Source organism: Petaurus breviceps, unplaced genomic scaffold, assembly GCF_028583685.1.
Source record: "Petaurus breviceps papuanus isolate PSGF00001 unplaced genomic scaffold, PetGlider_PUasm1.0 227, whole genome shotgun sequence".
In the NCBI taxonomy this organism is placed as follows: Eukaryota; Metazoa; Chordata; class Mammalia; order Diprotodontia; family Petauridae; genus Petaurus; species Petaurus breviceps.
This window is the reverse complement of record NW_027185896.1, coordinates 6057165-6080276: the sequence shown is the minus strand read 5'-3', so window position 1 is coordinate 6080276 and position 23112 is coordinate 6057165. Positions and strand designations below refer to the sequence as shown.

The 23112-nt window shown below is 42.3% G+C and overlaps 1 protein-coding gene across 1 annotated transcript in view; it reads left to right on the top strand.

Annotated features, from left to right (window-relative positions):
• DNAH1 (dynein axonemal heavy chain 1) overlaps positions 1 to 23112 on the top strand; it is a 171052-nt gene that overhangs the window by 49738 nt on the left and 98202 nt on the right. The window contains exons 15-21 of the mRNA XM_069095561.1: positions 4061 to 4180; positions 5969 to 6051; positions 6325 to 6466; positions 7245 to 7400; positions 9962 to 10160; positions 12220 to 12473; positions 13001 to 13213. Coding sequence (XP_068951662.1) covers positions 4061 to 4180; positions 5969 to 6051; positions 6325 to 6466; positions 7245 to 7400; positions 9962 to 10160; positions 12220 to 12473; positions 13001 to 13213 — 1167 coding nt within the window. The remainder of the gene's footprint in view (positions 1 to 4060; positions 4181 to 5968; positions 6052 to 6324; positions 6467 to 7244; positions 7401 to 9961; positions 10161 to 12219; positions 12474 to 13000; positions 13214 to 23112) is intronic.

Here is a 23112-nt window from a genome sequence, read left to right as displayed (position 1 = left end):
TATCCCCCATCAGAATGTAAACTTCTTGAGGGCATGGGTTATTTGCTTCTTGTCTTTAAATCCCTAGTACTTGGCATAGTGCCTAGCACAAAGTAACCAATAAGTGCGTGTTGATTCATGGAGAGCACCTGGTCTTATCCCTACCCTGGGAGCTTATTTTATATACCCTCTAGTTTGTCAGTGGCTTTTGTTCAATGCACTCCCTCAAACTGAAGGTGGTTCCCCAGATGGGCTCTGACCAGGACAGAGTGTAGTCGAACAGTTGCCTCCCTTGTTCTGGATGCAATAACCTCTGTAATACAGTTTAGAGGCACCTTAGTTCTGTTGACTGCCACATCTTACTCTTGACTCATATTGACTTTGTGATCCCCAAATCAATTAATCAGTAAGCAAACTCTTGCTAGGCACCTATACCTGATGCTTTGTTAGGTTCTGGGGAATACAAAGATAAAAGTTTTTAGTCTATTGGGACAATAACATATAAATCTACATGCAATAAATATATGGTAATTTTTTTTTGAGCGAGAGTCCTAACAGGGAACCAGGAAAGGCTTCTAGAAAGAGGCACAATGTGGGAGATGAAGTATCATGTGTTCAACATAACTCCAAGACTACTGTGTCTGAACCATAGAGTGTGATAAAAAAAAAAAAAGTATCATAGGGCAGAGTTGGAAAGGTAGACTAGGGCCAGGTTATGATAGGCCTTGAAAGCCAGACAAAGGTGTTGGCATTTGATCCTAGAGGCAATAAAGGATCATTGGAGTTTGTTGGGTAGGGTCAGAACTGTACTTAAAGAAAATCACTTGGGCAGCTGCATGGAGGATGGATGGGAGTGGGGACAAACTGGAGGCAGGGAAAGGATTTAGGAGTCCATTTCAGTAGTCCATGCAAGAGATGATGAATAGGGTGGTGGCTGTGTGAGTAGAGAGAAAGACAGATATGAGACAGGGGTAGAAATGACAAGATTTGGCAACTGATTGTTTATGTGAGATGAGGCAAAGTAAGGAGACAAGGGTGATGCCGAGGGTGTGAACTGGGGGGCCGGAAGGATGGGGATGCCCTTGACAGAAATGGAAAAATTTGGATTTGGGGGCTGTAAGGGAAAGGAAAATAAGCTCCATTTTGGACATGTTGAGTTTGAGATGCTTATGGGATGTCCTGCAGGCAGTTAGAGGTGCATGGAGAAAGACTAGGGCTGGATGTATAAATCTGGGAATCGTCTGGACAGAAATGTCAGATCTGCAGAAGCTGACGAGGTCACCAGATGAGAAGAGACTGAGGAGGGGTTAGAAAGAGAACCCAGAGAGCACTATGGCATGGAAGCCCATGGGAGAAGAGAAGGCGTCCTCCCACAGGGGAGGATGATCAGCAGTGTTCAGCGTTAGAGAGGGGTCAAGAAGGAGGATGACTGAGAGCTGAGAACTGAGAGAAGAGGGAGTGAAGACAAGTGAGGGTAGACGCCTTCTTCTAAGAAAGGGAGGAGAGGCATGAGAACAGCTCAAGGGATACAGTGAGGTGGTTTTTTATTGTTGTTTTGTAAGAATGGCAGAGACTAGGCTGTATGTGTGGGCAGCAGTGAAGGAACCAGTAAATGGAGAGAAACGGGAGGTCTGACAGAGGCAGAGACAGAGAGACAGAAAGCCAGCCAGGTGACAGTATTAGAGCACAAGATCTAGAGGCAGGAAGGCCCAAGTTCAAATCCAGCCTCAGACTCTTAACTCCTATGCGATCATGGACAAATCACTTAAACTCCCTTTGCCTTAGTTTTTTCATCTTTAAAATGAGGATCATGATAGCATCCGCTTCCCAGGTTTGTTGTGAGGTTCACAATCTGTAAAGTGCTCTGCAGACTTTTAAGTGCTGTATAAATAGATGGTGATGGGAGGTGATTATGGGGCAGTCTGTTGGGGATGGGGGAAAGAATCAGTGGGATAAAAGATACAGAGAGGGGTTGGCCCTGGAGAGAAGGGTAGGAAGAGAGAATGGGGGAGAAGAAGGAGCTCCAGCTGAATAGCTCTGTTTTCTCAGAACATTTTTTTTCTAGATGTTCGTTGTCCGTCCCTGTAATGTACGTTTTAGTATTTCTTCTAGAACTGGAATCAAATTCATTAGCCTACAGAGTCTACTTTCTTCCCTTAGGAAAAATTAGGATGTTCATCCCTTTCTAGTCCTGTGGCATCTCTCTTGTTTTCCAAGCTCTTTTAAAGACCATTGGTTGGGGCTCCACAGTCACGCCTGACATTCTTTTGACTACCTGGAGCATAGTTTGCCACAGGAAGCCTGCTTCATGTTTTGAAGGCCCTCCTCCCTTTCTCTTGAGGTTGCAAAGTTACAATTGAGTGGCTGTTCATTCTCAAGAATAGCTGTGTTCTCTTACTACCTCCCTACTTTTCTTGGATTTCTTCTTCCTGTTAGCCATTTTGATTTGTCCTTTCTAGTCCAACAATTATTCTCCATGGCAAGAGAAAACAAAAGGAAAGTAAGAGTTATGTAGGTTTGCATTCTGTCTGATGTCTGATGTTCGCATCTTCTCAACCACCCTGAGAGATCTCATCTTGTAGTGGGTAGAGTGCTAAAGATGTCCTGGGTTCAAGTCCTATTTCAGACACATCTTGGTTGGGTGACCCTGGGCAAGTCATTTAATCTCTCAAAGCCAACTCAGGCAACTAACTAAAACCATATATTGCAGAACAGTTGCAGATCTGTATTGAGAGAGGGAGTTTTCTTAGCAAGAAACTTCCTACTCTGATGAAATTTCAAGTCTGGACAAAAACAAAGGCCGTCTCAGGTGTGGTCTTCTCCTTGATTTCATCTCTTTTTGACAATGTTGGTTTTTAAAAGCCCAGTCCTTTATATTGTACTTGGCATCTTTTATCCTGCAGAATTGTTTCTGGAGTAACCCGGAACAAGGAGCACCTGAGCCATTAGGGATATCCAAGGGTCCTGACAAATGTTTGGGCAGGTTTGGGCATAAGAACCTGAAGGGGTCTTCAGTTTATTTTGCCATCCTAGGTCAAGAAGACTTTGAAAAAGGCATCTTACTATATTCAGGTGTTTAAATGGATCCAAGTTCTCATTAATTTAATATTCATTCTAATGATGTAGATTGCAACCCATTCATGTCTGTGCTATGGTGTTTGGACCCTAATCCAAATTAAACTTGCCACAGGAGGTCCAGCCAGTGTGTCCTTGAGGCTTCCTTCCTATTCTTCTGAGGTTGCAGGTATACTGAATAGAATTATAGAATCTTAAAATATCAGAGCTGAAAGGACTTTTAGAGCATATAGCATTGTATTTCATTTCTGGGGAGGATCTTGGAACCAACCTAGTCAACTCCCCCCCACCTCGCCCCATTGTATAAATGAAGAAACAGACTCAGATGGGAAAGGGGCTTACCCAGTTCTACCTAGCAAGTTAGCGGCTGAGCCTAACTACAGGCAGGACTCCATTTAAAATGCTGCAGACCAGTGGATACTTACTTATTCATTCATTCATTCCCCCACCAAACAATTCTTCATCTACTCTATAGTAGTATCCAATAACCTTGGGTTGTAGGACTGGACAGAATCTGCTGAAGACTGTGTTTAAAGCCCTCAAAAAGGAAAAGGCCACATCCTTCCCTGGATGTTTTGATGATCTAACCTTACACACTTTCCTAATTGACTGTTCATGGGAATATATAGATCCCTTATTAATGTAAATTAGTTAAATTAATGTGATGTAAATCCCTTATTAATTTAATTTACTTAATTCCCAGAGATGGAGTAAGTTGTTCAGAGAGCATAGAAGGAAGCTTGGTGGTCAAAAGCTGTGACTACACAGTGTAATGGACAATTTCAAAGCCCAAAGTTTCTATAGGATTAAAGTAACTTCCTTCTTTAGCTCAAAAGGGAAGAAGGGAAGTCCTGTGACCCACAAACTGGGAAGAAGTCCTCTGGAGAAAGTATGGAGGGAAGGGGAAGATTGCTCTTTGACTGGGGACTGGAATCTGGACACAATAGCATTAGGCACATTAGAGAATAGTGAGCCTGAGATCTGACTTGGCTTCCCCCTCCTGCAGATTTGTGAAGAGTTCCGGTCCATTAGTCGGAAGATTTACGAAAAACCTAACAGCATTGAGGAGTTGGCAGAGCTCCGGGAATGGATGAAGGGCATCCCTGAAATGCTGGTGGGGCTGGAGGTACTGACTCAATTCCTGAGCCATCAGGGGTGTGCTGGGACATCAGCGGTGCTGTATGCCATGGGATTAGACGCAGTTATGGATGGGCTTTTGAAGGTGGAAACTTGGCCAAGAGTGTTTGTTTTGAGGTTATTCTCTTCCCAAAATTTCATCTCTAAACTCACACTTGACTGGGAACCTGAACAATGTCTTAAGTCCCAAGAAATGGAATGAGCTACCTGTATCAGAGACTGGTGAGTGACCTGAGTGACCTGGGGCTCTGAGGGATGCTGCAGGAGGTGGGCAGGCTTCTCCCTGGGGCAGGGGGAGACTCAAGGGAAGTCCTCATGGCTCCCTTTCCCACCTCCTTATAGCGACTATGGGTCTTCTGGGAGGGGGAGAAGATCTCCCTCCTGGAGGGGATCCCTTGCCTCTTTGCTCTGGGTATGGTGAAGCAAGCTGTGAGCCGACCATTCTACGTAAATGCATCCAAGGACTGTTTTAGCATGAGATAGCCAGAGCCATCTCTGACCCTACCTGTGAGAGTGTGTTTTAATCAAATTTAACAACTCCTGCCATTTCTATTATGTTTTCTTATTAGACCTCAGTAGAGTAGATAATGCACATGGCTAAGACAGGAGGAAACCAAACCTCAGATAAACAGTACTCATCCAAGGTCACATATATAGCTGAGGCTTGATCCCAAGACCCTCCTCTCTGGATGCAGCACTTTTTCTTGTGGGACCTGACATGTCCTATTCCACTGTGTGCTGAGAAATAGGTTGAATGCCGCCTTTCTCCTATTTTGGCGTTGCAGAGGCTGGGCCTGTTACCTGCAGGGTCACCTTTTTGCTCAAAGTGCCCTCTTGTGGCCTAGCTCTTAATCACATGGGAAGAGTTTGGCCTGGGGCTGCTCCTCCATCCCTTGCCTTTTAGGATATCGGTGAATACTTCCATAGAACCACAGAAGGTTATAGTCTTTGAATCACAGAATACAGAATTTTAGATCCATAGATCCCCCCCACTGCCCCGACATTCCTATAGCTGCCATCCAGGTGGGAAAAGGCAATATTCCTAGCTAGATAAGAGGTATTCTTTGTTAAGTTTCTAACCCTTAATTCATTAATTCAGATGTGACTCTTAATTTATTCACTTAATGAAAGTCCCTTTTTCCTTTTGTTCTGACATAACCCATATACCTTTCTAAAGAGTTTTCCCCAGTCATCTGAAAAGAGCTTTGGAGGGAGATGTTATTTCTTTATATTCTAGAGAAACTAAAAAAGAGATTTTAAATATGCTTCCACAGAAGTACAGGGGCCTGTTAAAAGCTGTACTGAGGGTTAATAGAAGGTCTCCAGCCTCCCAGAAAGACCCCTAGTCTGGAGACTTGGGCTGTAGTCCTGGCTCTGACACTCACTTGCTGTGTTATGAGCTCCCTTTCTATAACTAGAAAATAGGAACAGTAATCCTCATATGATCATTGTCATCCCCACAATTGTATTCTTCCCCAAAATATCCTTCAGGCATTAGGCTCATTCATTTGTTCTGGGAAACCCTGACCATACTGCCAGCTCTTTTTTTGGTCTGTAAAGTAAACAGTTCTTTGGACTACCCTACTTCCTGCCTGCCCTTTTCTTGAGACAGCCCTTCCACATCTCTGACTCTGGACATGGTTGGCCAGGCTGTGGACAAGGGTAGAACCCTCTTTGCCCATCCCTTAAGTCTGGGTGAGTGTTTGTTAGAGGTGGGGACTTTGCTTCTAAGAGTGGCTCAAGCCAGTGGAACCCATGTTCTTGTTTGTTTCTGCAGGAAAGGATAGTGAAAGTCATGGATGATTACCAGGTCATGGAAGACTTCTTTTACAATCTTACTACAGATGATTTCAATGACAAGTAAGTGAGGGCTTAGAGCCCGCCTCTGCTCTCACCTTTCCCCCTTACTGTAGTAGAGCTCTAAAGTATCTTGGATCCTTTAGGCCCATCTGTTCATCCTATTCTAGAAGAGAAAACTGAGGCCTAAAGACATTAAATGACTTAATCAAGGTCACGTTGCTCATCAGGTCCGCTTTTGACTCCAGATCCAGAGCTCTTTCCATCGCTCCCCCTGCCTGTTCCTTTGGGCCCCCTGGAATCTGAATTTCTATTTCACCCTGCTTCTCCTTTCAGATGGGCAGCAAGTAACTGGCCACATAAGATCCTTGGGCAGATTGAATTAATTCAGGAAATGCACCAGGAGGAAGAAGAGAAGTTCCACAAGATTCAGCTTATGGATCAGAACAACTTTTTGGAGAAGCTGGATGGTCTTCAGGTGCTCCTCTGGGACTCCAGATGCCCCATGTCCCTGCTCCCTCTTCAATCCTGACATTCCTGCAGGCATGCAGGGATAACTTCTGGTTCCATCCAAACCAATATGTTTAAAATTACTTTGGACTAGAGAAGATGTTCCTTACATTTGAGGGATATGTTATCCAAGTACCTTGTATACATACTGTCACATACACAGATACCCATTCCTTCTGTGATATCATGAGGACATTTGCTTCCTGCTCCCCCTGCAAACTGTGGGGAGCTGCAATTTCTGGGAATGACATACTAAGAGACCCTTAGGCCCAGCCAGGTCTATGGACCACTCCACTGCCCAGACATGCCCACAGACAGAAAGTTAGCTTTGGGAAAGGATTTTAGAAAGGACATTGATCAACCAAAACACCATGTCAGGATCACTTGAAAGAACTTGAGGTGTTAAACTTGAAGAAGGCAAGATTTAGACAATATGAGAGCAGGCTTCAAATACTTATTAAAGATTTTCTTATGGAAGAGGGATTGACTTGTTCAGGGGGTAGAACAAGGAGGAATGGGGGGAAGCTGAAGAGAGGCAGATTCTAGGATAGATTCAAAGAAAAACTATCTGACAGAATTTTCCCAAGTCTTTAGGCAAAGGCAGGATGCCCATTTGTTGGGTATGTTATACTGAAAATTCCTTTTTGAGTATGAATTGGACTAGATGGGTCCTTGTGACTTTGAAATTCTGTGACCTTCTGTGGCTCAGTAAGCTCTACTAACCATTATCGTCCTTTTCCCTTTAGTTGATAGTGGCTGGATTCTCCATTCACACAGAAATTGCACGTGCCCATGAGATAGCCAATGAAGTGAGGAGGGTCAAGAAGCAGCTGAAGGAATGCCAGCAGTTGGCCATGCTCTATAATAATCGAGAGCGGATTTTTGGGATGCCCATCACCAATGTAGGTGACACAGGGGACACGGTTGAGACTCTCCTTCCTCCTGCTCATCCCTCTCTCTATCCTTCTCCCTGCAAGATGCACTTTAGTAAATGCATATTCCCTCTGATTAAGGATGGAGGCATGTGTTCAGAATACTGTTTTCTCCTGATCTGCTTTAAGACACATCCTCCCTTCTGTGCTATGTTCCTATCAGAGGTTTATAAATTAATGGAGAGTTTCAGTTTTTCCCTTTTTTTTGTTCTTTCCATTTATATTGTCATAGTCATTGTATATATTGTTTTCCTGAATCTGCTTGCTTCATTTTGCATCAGTTTATATAAACTCTATCTTTGGCTTCCTTGGGGTGCGTGCAAAAAATATCTGGGAGCCAATCTACCAAGGCACTCTCAAGACCATATTCATTAGTGCGATATTTCATGCTAGGGACTAGGTATACCAATATATTAGAAATTACCATACTACCTAATTTGTAGGTTTAATGTGTATAATATAAAATGTTATAAAAATTAAAAAACTGAAACCGAATGCTTTTGTAATTTTAATGACTGAGTTTGGCCACATAGGGGAATGTACCTCCCTTCATTCTTTGTAGTAGTGGGGGACTATGGGAGTCAGCCAACAGGCATTTCTTAAGCACCTGTTATTGGCCAGGCTCTGGGGTATGGGTAGTGCTAGAGATTCAAAGACAAAGCTGAAACCATTCTTGTCCTCGTGGAACTTTCATCCTATGGGATGGACAATATGTCTATAAATAAGTGTAATCAAAGTGAGCACAAGGTGACTGGGGAATTAGAAAAGGTTTCATGTAGAAGGGGTTGGCCGGGCAGAGTTCTGAAAGAGAGGGGTCTAAGAGGTGGAGTTGCATTCCAGGCATGGGAGACAGCTGAGGCAAAGGCATGGATGCGGGAGACGCTGCTGAGTGTGAGAAACAACTACAAATGTTTGTTAAGCACCTACTATGTGCCAGACACTGTGCTAAGTGCTGGGGATACAAAGGAAGTGAAAAAACAGATGCTGCTTTCAAGGAATGCACAGTCTACTGGCAGAGACAATATGTGAACAAGTATGTCCACACAAGATGAAGTGGGAGGGTGTCAGAGGGAAGGCCCTGAGATCAAGGGGGACTGGGAAAGGCTTCTTGCAGAAGGTGGAACTTTAGCTGAGACTTGGAGGAAGCTGGGGCACCCAGGAGGTAGAGGTGCAGAGGGACAGAGTTCCAGGTTTGGAGAACAGAGTTGGAAGATGGAGGGTCTGGGGAGGAAGAGTAAAGGGACTGGATCATAAACCACATGAGGAGGAGTGAGGTGTGACAAGAGGAAAGGTAGGGGGCACCAGGTTATGAAGGACTTTAAAAGCCAAGCAGAGGACTTTATGCTTGATCCTGAAGGCAATAGGGAGCCACTGGAATCTGTTGAAGAGAGGGTGAGATGGTCAGAACTGTGTGCTAGGAAGATCAAGGAGAGGCTTGAGGCAAGGAGGTGAACCAGCAGTAGTGGTAGTCCAGTTGTGACCAGAGGAGGAGCCACACCAGGGTGTTAGCAGTGTCAGAGGATTGAAGGATGGGGGGAGATAGAAAGGCAGTGGCCTTGGGATCTGACAAGTGACTGGACATGGGAGAGAGGGAGGAGACTGTCAAGAATGACACCTGGGTCTTGGGCCTGAGTGCCTGGGAGGCTGCTGGCACCCTTAACACCTTAGGCACCCTTAATGGAAGTTGGGAAGAGTGGAGGATTTTGGGGGTAAAATAATGAGTTCGGACTTGTTGAGTTTAAGATATATACAGGACATAAGAGTTCAAGATGTACTTTAGACAGTTGGAGATGCAAGAGTAGATTTCAGGAGAGAGGTTAGGGTAGGACCAAGTGATCTCAGAAAAACCTGCAGAGAGATCCTTGGGAATTGATGAGATCACCAACAAAACAGGATAGAGGGAGAAGAGAAGAAGGTCCAGAATAGAGCTTTGGTAAACACTTGCGGTTAGCCAGCCTGGCATGGATGGAGCTCCACCAAAGGAGACTGAGAAGGATCAAGCATCCCAACAAGTTCTCCTACCTGTTGGTAGGATAGAGCAGTGTCCTTAAAACTCAGAGATATCAAGGAGAAGAGAGTGATCAACAGTGTCAAAGGCTGTAGAGAGATTAAAAAAAAAAAGGATTGGGACTGGGAAAAGACAATATTATTACAACTTCTTGTTTCTTCCTCCTTCTACTGGTGCAGTAGGCCTTTGTAGGGTCTGTGCTACATGGACAAGGGAATACATTCCAGTTATTTGCTCCTTCCCCAAACAAGTTGTATGGTCCCAGGTCTTCCTGTGTGGGCTGCCGACAACTAGGCAGGGTCAAATGGGGCGATCTGTACATGTCCTTACAGCAGAGGGGTGAAAACAGGAAGTGACGGTGATCTATGATTCTTGGTCATCTGGCCAAAACAGTCAGAACTCTTAAGAGTCCTGCCTGGCTGAGCAGAGAGACTTTATGGGCTTTCTCTACAGAATGAGCCCCTAGTAGCCGTTAAGATAAGGAGTGGACCCCTGACAGTGTACTGTTCTCTCTCCTTTACAGTACGACAAGCTTTACAAGATGATCAAGGATTTCCAGCCTTACTTAGACCTGTGGACCACAGCTTCTGACTGGTTACGTTCTTCAGAAAGCTGGATGAATGACCCCCTGACTTCCATCGATGCCGAGCAGCTGGAGAAGAATGTCATTGAGGCTTTCAAGACCATGCACAAGTGTGTGAAGCAGTTCAGAGATGTCCCAGGTAATCCCTGGGCTCGAGGCTTTGGACACACGCTGTCCTCCTCTTTAGATATCTGAAGGAATATAGTGGAGAAAAGGGACCAGGCTCGGTCTGCTTGGCCGCAGGAGCAGAAGGTAGGACCAGTGCACAGAATCCCGAATGTGGAAGTCTTGAGAGCTGAATTTGGGTCTCAACTCTGCAGATAATAATAACAGTAACTGTTAACATTTTTTTTTTTAAGCAGTCGGGGTTGAGTAACTTGCTCAGGGTTACATGGCCAGTTATTTCTGGGTGTGGTGCTGAGTATCTGAGCCCGGATTTGATCCAGATCATCCCGACACTGGAGCCGGTGCTCTTACTCGCTGTGCTACCTGGCCGCCCAACTGTTAACATTTAATACTTACTCTGGGCGCTGCACTGTGCTAAGCAGTTTATATTATTATCTCCTTTGAGCCTCATGACAGCCCTGGGAGGTAGGAGCTGTAACTATCTCTGCTTTATAGATGAGGAAATGGAGGCCAAAAGACTTGCCCAGGGTAACATAGCTAGTCAGTATCTGAGGCTAGAATTGAACTCAGGTCTCCCTGACCACCCTGTGTGGGGAGGTTGGTCCCTTCTAGCGATGAGGTCCCATGTTTCTAGAATCATGGATACTCAAAACCCGTGTCCTGGGGAAACTGGGCCTGTTAATGGCGCCATTTCCTTCCCATTCACCCAGATCAGAAAGGCTGGTGCTGTCTCTGACTCTTTGCTCTCCATTAGCTGCCCCCCCACACGTGCAGCCCTGTTGATGCTTCCTTTACATATCTAGTTTTCCTTTTCTCTCCCTACCCATGGTGTCCACGCTCATGGAGGTCCACATTTCTTCCCTCGACTATCAGAATGCCCTCTTGAGAGATGCCCCTGTTTCCTGTCTCTCCTCTCTATGATCCATCCTTTGCATAGTTGCTGTAACAATCCTCCTAATGCACAGGTCTCCCCACTTCACTCTCTCACCTTTGGTGCTTCCCAAGTGGTCTATAACAAAGTTGGAATTGGCGTTTAAGGCCTTCCATGACCTGGTGATTCCTACCTTTTAATCGATTGATCAAAAGGTATTTATTAAGTAAGTACTTACTGCATGCCAAGTATGGTGTTCAGCACTAAGGGCGCACAGAAAGGTAAAAACAGCCCCTGTCCTCAAGGCATTCACATTCTCATGATGGAGACCACATTCGAACAGCTTGGTACAGCTGAGAGATACAGAGGAGAGGCATGGTTATCTTGGAGGAGAGGATACAAGTGGCTGGGATGGCCAGAAAAGGCCTCCTGGAGGAGGTGGGTGGGGTGCCCAGGCTTTAAGGTGGGAGGTGGACCACTGGGGCTGAGGAACAAGAAGCAGGCTGAGGCCAGGCTCCCGTCTCTGCACTGTCCACATCAATCAAACCAGGCTATTGTGTGTTCCTTTCCCTACTCGCTGCTCTTTCCTCCCCTTTTTTTTGGAAAGCCTACTTATCTGTTCAGATCCAGCCCAAGTGCTGCCTCCTCCATGAAGCCCTCCGTGGCCTTCCAAGCAGGCAGCACTTTTTCTCTCCAGGATTCTTGCAGCACTTTGCTCCTTCTGCGCAGACACCCTTTGCTCTCTGACCGTGGGTGTGCCCCTTATTCTTCTTGTATCCTGGGATATCAGGATACACTCCCTGGGCTAGATCCCTAAAATGCTGGTGGCTGTAGAATTGCCATGTAAGACTCTGCCTCCTGCTTAGGTGGGAATCCATCCCTCCAGAGACCTCCACATCCTTGTGTGGAGAAGCTCCTGCCAGTCTTCCCATGGCCAAGGGCAGACCTAGGTAATCTTTCAGGGACAGACCCTCTCCTTCTCAGGGAGAAGCTGATTAAGAGGGCTCATCCAAGCCTCTGCTGAGGTTCCTCTCAAAACTGTACTCTAGGAAATCATGCCTTGGCCAGCAGCCCTCTTTCTGCGACTTAGGGGGTGGAGTGGGTGGGCCTGCAGGATGGGCAGCAGTGTGGTGAGCAAGACTGTTGCCCCCAGGGCCTAGCCCCTTCTCCTGAACTCACCTGGTCTCCTCTCTCTCTTTAGCCTGCCAGGAAGTAGCCATAGATATCCGGAACCGGATTGATGATTTCAAGCCCTACATCCCGCTGATCCAGGGCCTGCGGAACCCTGGCATGCGGAACCGGCACTGGGAGATGCTCTCTGAGAGCATCAACATCAACATCAAGCCCAAGGCCAACCTCACCTTTTCTCGATGTCTGGAAATGAATCTACAAGATCACATCGAGGCCATTGGCAAAGTCGCTGAGGTGGCCGGCAAAGAGTACGCCATTGAGCAGGTGTGGAGACCGGCCTTGTGCCAGTGCCCAGTTACCATCATGTGTGTTCATGGGTGACCAGGCTAGCGGGAACAAGACTCAGTGTCAGGAAAGCCTTCTTGATGATCCAAGTCATCCCACAGTAGGAAGGTCTGGCTCAGGAGGAAGTCCCCAGAGCACTCAAGCAGTGGGCAGGCTGGCCACTTGGCAGGGGAGTCTTACACTGGGTGGCAGATTAAAGACAAGGTGACCTGTAAAGATCCCTGCCAGCTCTGGGGATGTATCTCAGGTTGGTAGCCAAATGTGATGTGAAAATTCATCAAATGAGTTGAGACTCTCAGGGCCTGATCCCATGCGAAAGCTATGGTTTGGACGAGACAGTGCTGCCCCTCCTAATAAATGGCTCTTCTCCTCGGACTGGGGTCCAGAACAGCTGTGTCTGATGTCACACGCAGAGGAGGTTGTGTCTGTGATGGTCGTGCACTGTGCATGAGGAGATCTGCATCCTCATAGCAACTTCTGCTCAGTTAATGCCTTTCCATTTGCAGGCACTGGAGAAAATGGAGAAGGAATGGGTGACTGTTCTGTTTAACGTGCTGCCGTACAAAGAAACAGAGACATTTATTCTGAAGAGCCCTGATGAGGCTTCCCAGCTCCTTGATGACCACATAGTCATGACCCAGAGCATGTCTTTCTCACCGTACAAGAAACCATTTGAGCAAAGAATCAACACCTGGGAAACCAAGCTGAGACTAACCCAGGTAATGTTGAACACTTCCTTACCTCTTCTTCCAGTGGAAACCCAAACCATCCACCTCCTTCCTCTTCTTTTCATCATCTAGGTAGTACAGTGGATACAGAATAGGCCTGTAGCCAGGACTGACCTGAGTTCACATTCAGCCCCAGACACTTAGAAACCTGTGTGACCCAGGGCAAGTAACTTGACTGCTGCCTGCCTTAGTTTTCTTAATTGTAAAATAAGGATAATAATAGCATTTAAAAAAGATAATATTTATAAAGTGCTTGGCACACAGTAGGTGCTATAAAAAGAATTGTTTCCTTCCTTCCTTTTTTCCTTCCTTCTTCAATGGGTTTCAATGAGAGCCAATTTTCATTCCCAAATAATAATAATAATAATAACTTATAGCACTTCAAAAATTGTTGTTATAAACTTAATAGTCATTAACATGTAAAGGTAGTGTTGCCTAGCTGCTAGAGAGCTGGCCTCAAAGGCAGGAAGTCTTTGATTCAGGTTCTGCCTCTGAGAGATGCTGGCCGTGTGGCTCTGGGCAAGTCCCCTACCTTCTCTCAGCCTCAGTCTCCTCTTCTGTTAAATGAGGGTATTGAGCATGATGACTCCTTCCAGCTGTAAATCTTTGCTTATTTCTGAACTTTTTTGCTCTTGTCTGTGTATTTTTAAGTTTAATCTTTAATTTTATGGATGCCCCTTTTTTTTTTGCATCTCCAGCATCTCCTTACTCCCACTGAAGCCCTCCCTTGTAATGAATAAGTATAGTTAAGTAAAACACACATCAGCCACATCTGAGAAGGGATGTCACACATGGTCCATCATTCTAAATTTTGTGGTGGTTATTTGTGTAGTCATGTCCTGTGCCTATGGTCCTGATCCATCCATTTTTACTGCGCCTTGCTTTATTCTTCCCTGATTGATTCCCTCCCTATCTCACATAAATCACCCAGAGAAACTACTGTAAGCCTTTTCTTTCCTCAACACCCCCCCCCATCTCCTCTTCCTCTTGCCTCTTTCTCAAGAGAAGCCTCCTTACTTTACTGAGAAAGTCGGGGCCGTTCAGAATGAGCTTCCTCATCTCTATTTGCATTCATCCCCAAACCCTTGAAATGATTCCTCATTCTCTCCTCCTTCTCCCAGTCTCTGACAAAAATGAATACTTTATTTTTGCCCTAGGATCACAGGATTATAGATCTGAAGACCATCATTTTACAAATAAAGAAACTGAGACCCAGGGAAAATAGGGATTTGCTCAAGGTCCTAGAGAATAAGTGTCAGAGGTGGGACTTGAACCCCTGTTGTCTGAGTTCAGAACCATTCTTTCCACTGTCAGATTCTCCTATTTTATTTCCTATAATTTCTCCAATTTTGAATAGCTAAGAATTTCTCCCTCTTCAAAATTGTGATAGCTATTATTTTTTCTTATTTTTATGAAGTAATTTTTAAAACTTTGACCATTTGGAAGTATACAGTTTACTGTGTAATAGTGAATTTAGAAAGCTCAGCTTAACCACTATTCTTAGTAGAAAAGCTCTAAAGTTTTTCTGTTACATATAATTAACTCTTAGTAGCAAATGAATAATTATTACAGTGTTAATAAAAATCCTTCTGTTCCCTTAAGAAACCTTTTTGATATTATAAATGCTATATATTACAAAAGGCCTTTTCTATATCTATTGATATATGACAAAAATAATATTGTTTTTATTGATGTGAATTGCTTTACCGTGATCAAAATGTTAAATCATTCTTACATTCTTGGTTTAAATTCTACTTGATCAGTAAATAATTTTGGTTTGGACGAGATAGTGCAGCCCCTCCTAATAATAAAATCCCTTTCCCAGCATTTTACTTATTATTTTTGTATCTTTTTTTTTTTTGCTTTTTGGAGGGGGAAGGTAGGGTAGTTGGGGTTAAGTGACTTGTCCAAGGTCACATGGCTAGTTTTGTGTTAAGTGTCTGAGGCTGGATTTGAACTCAGGGCTGGTGTGCTATTCACTGTGCCACCTAGCTGCCCCTTGTATCATTATTAATGGCATTGAATCAGAACTCTATTTGCCTCATTAAATGAATTAGAAAGGATGCTCTCTGTTTTCAAAAATAGCTTATATAATTTAAGATCATTTGTTCTTTTAATGCTTAATAGCATTTATTTGTGAATCCCTTTGGTCCTGGTGCCTTTTTGTGTGGAGGTTTTTTAATGGCCTGTTTTAATTTTTTCTTCTCAGTTTTGTTCATTCTGAGTTCAACATATATTCTGAATCCAAATATAGCAAGGATAAGTCAAAGAAAGAGCTATAGATCAACATCATTAAAAACAATGCAAAAATATTAAATGAAATTCTGGGAAATAGAATATAATGGCATATAAAAATGATCAATCAAGTAGAATTGATCAATAGATATATTAGATGTATGTTTGTATATATGTGTATTTCTGTACATATATACAAAAACATGCACGTATATATATACTCATGTATATGTGTATATAGGGGCATGCTTACATCTACAAGAGTACTTGATTTTTTCATTGGCTCTAAGAAGTTTCCTCCAGTTACCTGAGTTACCTCCTCAGTTACTTGAGTAGCCATATCTGGATAATTTACCAAATGGCACCAACTCTAGTCATTTCACTTCACCAGTGGGTCCTAGCTGCTCACTCCTAAGATCCCTTTGTATCTATGCACAGCATCTGCTTGAGACCTATATTGCCTGATATTTCCTTTTCGAGCCTCAGTCCAGGGTTTTGTCTAGGGATATTAATCATAATTCAGAAATCTCTCATGACTTGGCCCCTGTTCCAATGAAATTGTCATCTTTTTCTCAATTTAATGTGACTCAAAAGGATTACTCACTCACATATGTGATAGTGTCTATAGTGTCTCATCTAGATTATTGTGTGTTTGACTAAAGTAGAATCTAAACGAACAAAGAACAGGGTTGGAGGCCTGGGGCAGCATAATTGTTCATGCCTAGAGCATTTCTGCTTCCTCCTCCTCCATCAACCATACTAGAGGCTTTGAGACCAAACGAGATAAATTTTTTTATTTTCCAATTTCTTTAACTACAAATTCAACTTATTAATTTTCCTCTTTTTTCTTGTTAGTATTCATTCAGGAATATAAACACTGTTTGGAGATATGTATGTGCTTCTGAGGCTGATTTATCTAGACTTTTGGGACTGGTGGTAAAGTCTCTTACTGTCATTGATCTAATTCCTGACTTGATTCCATACATTTTAATATGTTGCATATTTTATATGATTTGTTAGTTTCAGTCATTTTTTCTTTAACAAACCAAGCATTGCTCAACAAGTAACTTTTTTTTTGAGCTGAGCTTTCTATATAATATTTTATTTTTCCCCCAATTAGATGTTGAAACATTTTTTTTAACATTTTAAAAAAGTTTTGAGTTTAAAATTCTATCCCTTCCTCTCTCCTTCCTTCCCCTCCCTGCTCCCTAAGATGGTAAACAATCAAATACAGGTTATACATGTGCAATCATGTAAAACATTTCCACATTAGTCATTTTGTACAAGCTTCAAATAAAAGAAAAAGAATGAAAGAAAGAAAATGAAAAATAGTATGCTTCAATCTATATTCAGTCCATATCAGTTCTTTCTCTGGAGGCAGATAATATGCTTCATTATTAGTCCTTTGGAATTGTCTTGGATCATCATATTGCTGAGAAGAGCTAAGTCATTCCTAGTTCTTCATTGTACAATATTGCTGTTACTATGTACAACATTCTCCTGGTTCTGTTCACTTCACTATGTATCAGTTCATGTAAGTCTTTCCAGGTTTTTCTGAAATCATCCTGCTTGTCATTTCTTACAGTACAGTAATATTCCATCACAATCATATACCACAGCTTGTTTAGTCGTTCCCCAATTGATGGGCATCCCTTTAATGTCCAATTCTTAGCCACCACAAAAAGAGCTGCTATAAAATTTTTGTACAAATAGATCCTTTCCCTTTTTTTTGGATGTCTTTGGGATGGTTGTTGTCCTTTGTTCTCAAAAAGGACCAAAATGACATCACTATAATGTTAATCACTAATCACATGACTATTCAAGTTTCAGTGTGTCTGACTGTGGCTGATCAGACAAAGCCGAGCTTGGAATATTCTACCACAGGTTGGGCACAAATAGTCTGTGTGAACATTTGGGGTGGATTCTCTAGATTTGCACATCTTGTGTTTCTTTTGAGCTATTTCACTTCTGCTTGATATCGCCCTAGCAGTGGTATCGTTGGATCAAAGGGCACGCACAGTTTTATAGTCCTGTGGGTATAGTTCCAAATTGCTCTCCAGGATGTTTGGATCAGTTCACAACTCCACCAACAATGCATTAGCGTCCCATTCTGATTTTGTCATATTAACCAATCTGATAGGTATGTGAGGTAGTACCTCAGAATAAGAAGTCACTTTTAAGGCTTCATAAAGGCCTGGGTCTTTTGATCACATTTTCTTTGTGGATTACTATATGTATTTTATCTTCAACCATATATATATATATATATATATGTTGAATATTTCTGCCTTGATAAATTTATAACTGCATTATGCCCTAGATTGTGATGAGTTTTTGTGAATTTGGAAAAACTCATGATCTCAACTTTCCCCACCAAAATATTTTCTTTTCATGCCACTATTTAGCCCAGTTTCTTCCTCACTCTAGTCATCTATAGCTTATTCTGAGCTAACATATGTCAAGTGCTCAACAATGTGCTATGTAAATGCTATTAAATACTAGTAGCTATTATGCTGATACTCTCTCCTTTTCAATGGTACATTTAAGTACAATGTAATTTCCTTGTTCATCTCTTTTAATGCTTCTGTGCAAGATCAGTCACTAATGCAGAACCATTCTGAAATGACCCATGTTTTAAGCATGCTTAACTTTGGCTACGTGCAGCCAGCTAGCAAGGAAGGACCCAGGGGAGAGCAGTTAAATCTCCTTAGTACTAATCCTGTCCCCTCATAATGAGTATTTGATGGAGTACTGACAGCAGCTACCACCATGCATGCTCAGTAACTCATCTACTCATTTGAAATGTGGACCAATCACAATACTTAGGGAGGAGCTAAGACACAATGGCCTATCCCCTTTTGTAGATTCATACAGGATTGTCTTGCTTTTATTATGGAAAAGTTGTCTTTAAAAGCTGCTGGACAAATAAAACCAATGCAATCAAAATTATAAGGAAAGCAGAAAACTGGGAGTAAATTTTTGCAACATGTCTGTGATAAAGGCCTCATTTCTCACATATATAGAGAACTGAGTCAAATTTGTAAAAATATGAGTCATTTCCCAGTTGGCAAATATCAAAGGATATGAACTGGCAGTTTGCAGACAAAGAAATCAAAGCTATCTATAGTCATATGAAAAAATGCTCTAAATCACTATTGATTAGAGAAGTGCAAATTAAAACAGCTCTGAAGTACCCCCTTGCACCTCCATCAGATTGGCTAATATGATAAAAAAAAAAGGAAGTTATAAATTTTGGAAGGGATATGGGAAAACTGAGACACTAATGTTGGTGGAGTTGTAAACTGATCCAACCATTCTGGAGAGCAATTTGGAACTATGCCCAAAGGGCTATAAAACTGTGCTTACCCTTTGATCCAGCAATACCATTACTAGGTCTGTATCCCAAAGACATCCAAAAAAAGGGGGGAAGGATCTATTTGTACAAAAAACATTTAATAGCAGTTCTTTTTGTGGTGGCTAAGAATTGGACATTGAAAGGATGCCCGTCAGCTAAGGAATGGCTAAACAAGCTGTGGTATATGACTGTGATGGAATATTATTGTTCTATAAGAAATGACAAGCAGGATGATTTTAGAAAATCCTGGAAAGACTTACCTGCACTGACACGTAATGAAGTGAACAGAACCAGGAGAATGTTGTATACAGTAACAGCAATATTGTACAATGAAAAATTGTGAATGACTTAGCTCTTCTCAGGATTATGATGACCCAAGACAATCCCAAAGGACTAATGATGAAGCATATTGTCTGCCTCCAGAGAAAGAACTGATAATTGACTGAATACAGACTAAAGCATGCTATTTTCCACTCTCATTCTTTTTCTTGTATTTAAAGCATATACAAAATGACTAATATGAAAATGTTTTATATGATTGCTTATGTATAACCTATATCTAATTGCTTACCATCTCAGGCAAGGGGCTGGAGGAGAAAGAGAGGAATAGAATTTGGAACTCAAAATTTTAAGTAAAAAAAATTTTTTTAAAAAGCTGCTAAGGATTTGAGGCCCATGTTGATTTCCTCACAAACCATTCTACCAAGTCATTTCAGCCTTGGTGTTTTTTAATAAACTCATTTTAATCTTCTCTTCCTGAGTTCTGCCTCTTTTATAAGGGCAAAGGTCCAGACATAGAATTTTCCTTTTAATACTTCCTGTCTTTTAATTCTACATTATCCGATATCATAATTTCCAGATTTTTCTAGTTAGTTAAAACAGAGTAAATGCCTAAGGAGGCAGCTAGGTATTGCAGTGGATAGAGTACCAGGCCTGGAGTCAAGGAAGACTCATATTCCTGAGTTCAAATCCATCCTCACTTACTAACTGTTTGACCCTGGGCAAGTCATTTAACCCTTTCTTGACTGAACAACAACAAATGTTAGATCCTCTTTGTGGACTCAAATTCAGGAAGGCCTAGGTTCAAAACACTGCTCTCTAGCCACCACTCCATGCCCTCTTACCCTACTGGAACACAGGCTCCTTAAGGAATTGTTCTTTCACTTTGTATCCCAGGACTTAGCACATTACCTAGTACATAGTAAGCACTTAATAAATATGCCTTTTCATGTATTCATTTTAGCCCACCAACTTAAATCTATATTCTTTCAATATTCAGTTTGTTTCCTGCAGGCTGTCTATTGTTGTGCTATGTGGTTTTTTTTTATTAATTCATTTAATTTTAGTTTTCAACATTTGCTTCCATAAGTTTTTGAGTTTGAAATTTTCTCCACCTCCCTCCCCTTCCCCTTCCCCAAGACGAGATGCAGTCTGGTAAAGGATCTACGTATACATTCTCATTAAACATATTCTCACTCTAGTCATGTTGTAAAGAAGAATTAGAATGAATGGGAGGAACCATGAGAAAGAAAAAAAACACAACAAAACAAAAAAAAAAGAGAGAGAACAAATAGTATACTTGTATCTGCATTCAGACTCTATAGTTCTTTCTCTGGGTATGGATGGCATTTTCCATCATGAGTCTTTTGGAGTTGTCTTAGAACGTTGCGTTGCTGAGAAGAGCTAAGTCTATCAAAGTTAGTCAGCGCACACCGTGGCTGTTACTGTGTACATTGTTCTCTTGTTTCTGCTCATTTCACTCAGCATCACTTCATATAGGTCTTTCCAGGTTTTTCTGAAGTTCACCTTCTTATCATTTCTTATATGTGCTGTGTTTTTTAATCCATTCAATAAGCTAAGTTTCATTTGTTTAGGGAAATTTACTCCATTTACTACTTGCTTTCTAAGTTATTTGTTCAATGTGATGTCCTCTGACAGCTTTAAAGTTACATGTTGAATTTATTATCTATTTTAAAATAACCAAACTGTATATAAAAGAAATTTACAATTTCATCTACAACCCTTTCTTTTTGTTCTATTATGTATGTGGAAATACTTATTTTGTGGGGAATGCTCTATTGCGTAAATGGAAATGCATGTTTTGGGGAGAGAGATGTTAAGTTCAGAATGTTCAGTAGTTTTTCAGTCATGTCTGACTCTTTGTGACCCCTTTTGGGGTTTTCTTGGCAAAGATGCAGGAATGTTTTTCATTTCTTTCTTTAGCTCATTTTTACAGATGAGGAAACTGAGGCAAACAGGGTTAAGTGACTTGCCCAGAGTCACATAGCTAGTAAATGTCTGAGGTCAAATTTTAACTCAGGAATTTGAGTCTTCCTGACTGCAGGCCCAGTACTGTATTCACTGTGCCACCTAGCTGCTCTAAGTTTAGAATAAAAATTGTTAATTTAAAAAACCCGGGAGTCAAGATGATGGAGTAGAAGCAGGACCGCCACGCCGGCACCAGCTTCCACCTTCCCTAATTCATGTAGAAGGGGACTCTGAACAAGCCTTGGAGCTACAGAACCCACAAAATGACACAGAGAAGCTAACCTCCTGCTGAGGACAAGCCCGGCAGGCCAGCAGGAATCGGCCAGTGCAGTGCTCTGGCAGCCAAGCCCAGCTCCATGATGAGGTTTTAGCCCCAGGGCAGGTCTGACCAGATGCCAGCTGGAGGGACTCCAGATCACCAGCAGCTGTGGCCATTTCCAGATTTATCAACACATAGATGCAAAGGACAAAGTGAGATGTCAGTGCAGTGTGGACTTTGGGACCCAGTAGTTGGAAGTGCATCGGCTTTTGCCCCTGGGCAAGAAGCCTATGGCAGCCGCCCCCACGTGGCAGCTTCAGCTCCTGGCCAGCAGATTGTAGGGGGACCAAGTGACCAGTCTGAGGGGTAATTGCTTTTGTTTTAACCTGCTTGGATCTGGATTGAGGTCTAAGGTGGAGGTCCTGGGGTGTGTGTCCAGCTTGCCAAAGCGTGTGGAGGCTTCAGCAAGGGCACCCAACTAATACCTCCAGCAGCTGAGAAAACCCCAGCGTTTGGTACAAAGCTCCCCTGTCTGGTAGCAGAGTTCTACTGTGGCAAAAAGCCCAAAAGTCAAGTAATTGGATGGCAACATGACGAGGCAAAGGAAACAAAGCAAACAGAAGAATCCAACATTAGACTCCTTTTTTGGGGGACAAAAAGGATCAAAGCATGGAACAGGAGGAAGACAGTGAATTCAGAACTCCTGCACCAAAAGCTTCAAAGGAGGTTACAGGCATAGAGGACCTTAAGAAGCAGATAAGAGAAGTAGAGGAAAAATTGGGAAGAGAAATGAGAACAATGCAAGAAAATTACAAAATGAGTGTCAACAGCCTGACTGAGGAAAATAACACCTCAAATGGCAAAAGAGGCTCAAAAAGGCAATGAGGAGAAGAATGTCTTAAAAAGCTGAATTTGCCAGATGGAAAAAGAATCTCAAAAGCTCACTGGGGAGAATCATTCCTTCAGAATTAGATTGGAGCAAATGGAAGCTGATGACTTTATGAGAAATAAAGATGCTGTTAAACAGATGCAAACAAATGAAAGAATAGAAGGCAAATGTGAAATATCTCATCAGAAAAACCACTGACCTGGAAAATAGATCCAGGAGAGATAATTTAAAAATTATTGGACTACCTGAAAGCCATGACCAAAGTAAGAACCTAGAAATCATCCTCCAAGAAATTCTCAAGGAAAACTGCTCTGATGTTTTAGAACCAGAGGGCAAAATAGAGGTTGAAAGAATCCACCAATCACCTCCTGAAAAAGATCCCCAAAAGAAAACTCCTAGGAATATTATAGCCAGGTTCCAGAATTCCCAGATTAAGGAGAGAATATTATGAGCAGCCAGGAAGAAACAATTTGAATATTGTGGAAACACAATCAGGATAACCCAGGATCTGGCAGCTTCTACACTGAGGGATTGAAGGGCTTGGATTGTGATATTCCAGAGGGCAAAGGAGCTGGGATTAAAACCAAGAATCACCTACCCAGCAAAACTGAGTATCATGTTTCAGGGGAAAATATGGTCATTCAGTGGAATAGAGGACTTTCAAGCATTCTTGATGAAAAAAACAGAGTTGAATAGAAAATTTAACATTCAGATACAAGAAGCAAGAGAAGCATGAGAAGGTAAACAGGGAAAAGAAATCATAAGGAACTTATCAAAGTTGAACTATTAACATTCCTACATGATAAAACAATAATTGTAACTGATGAAACTTTTCTCAATATGAAAATAGTTGAAGGGAATAGAAATATATATATATATGTCAA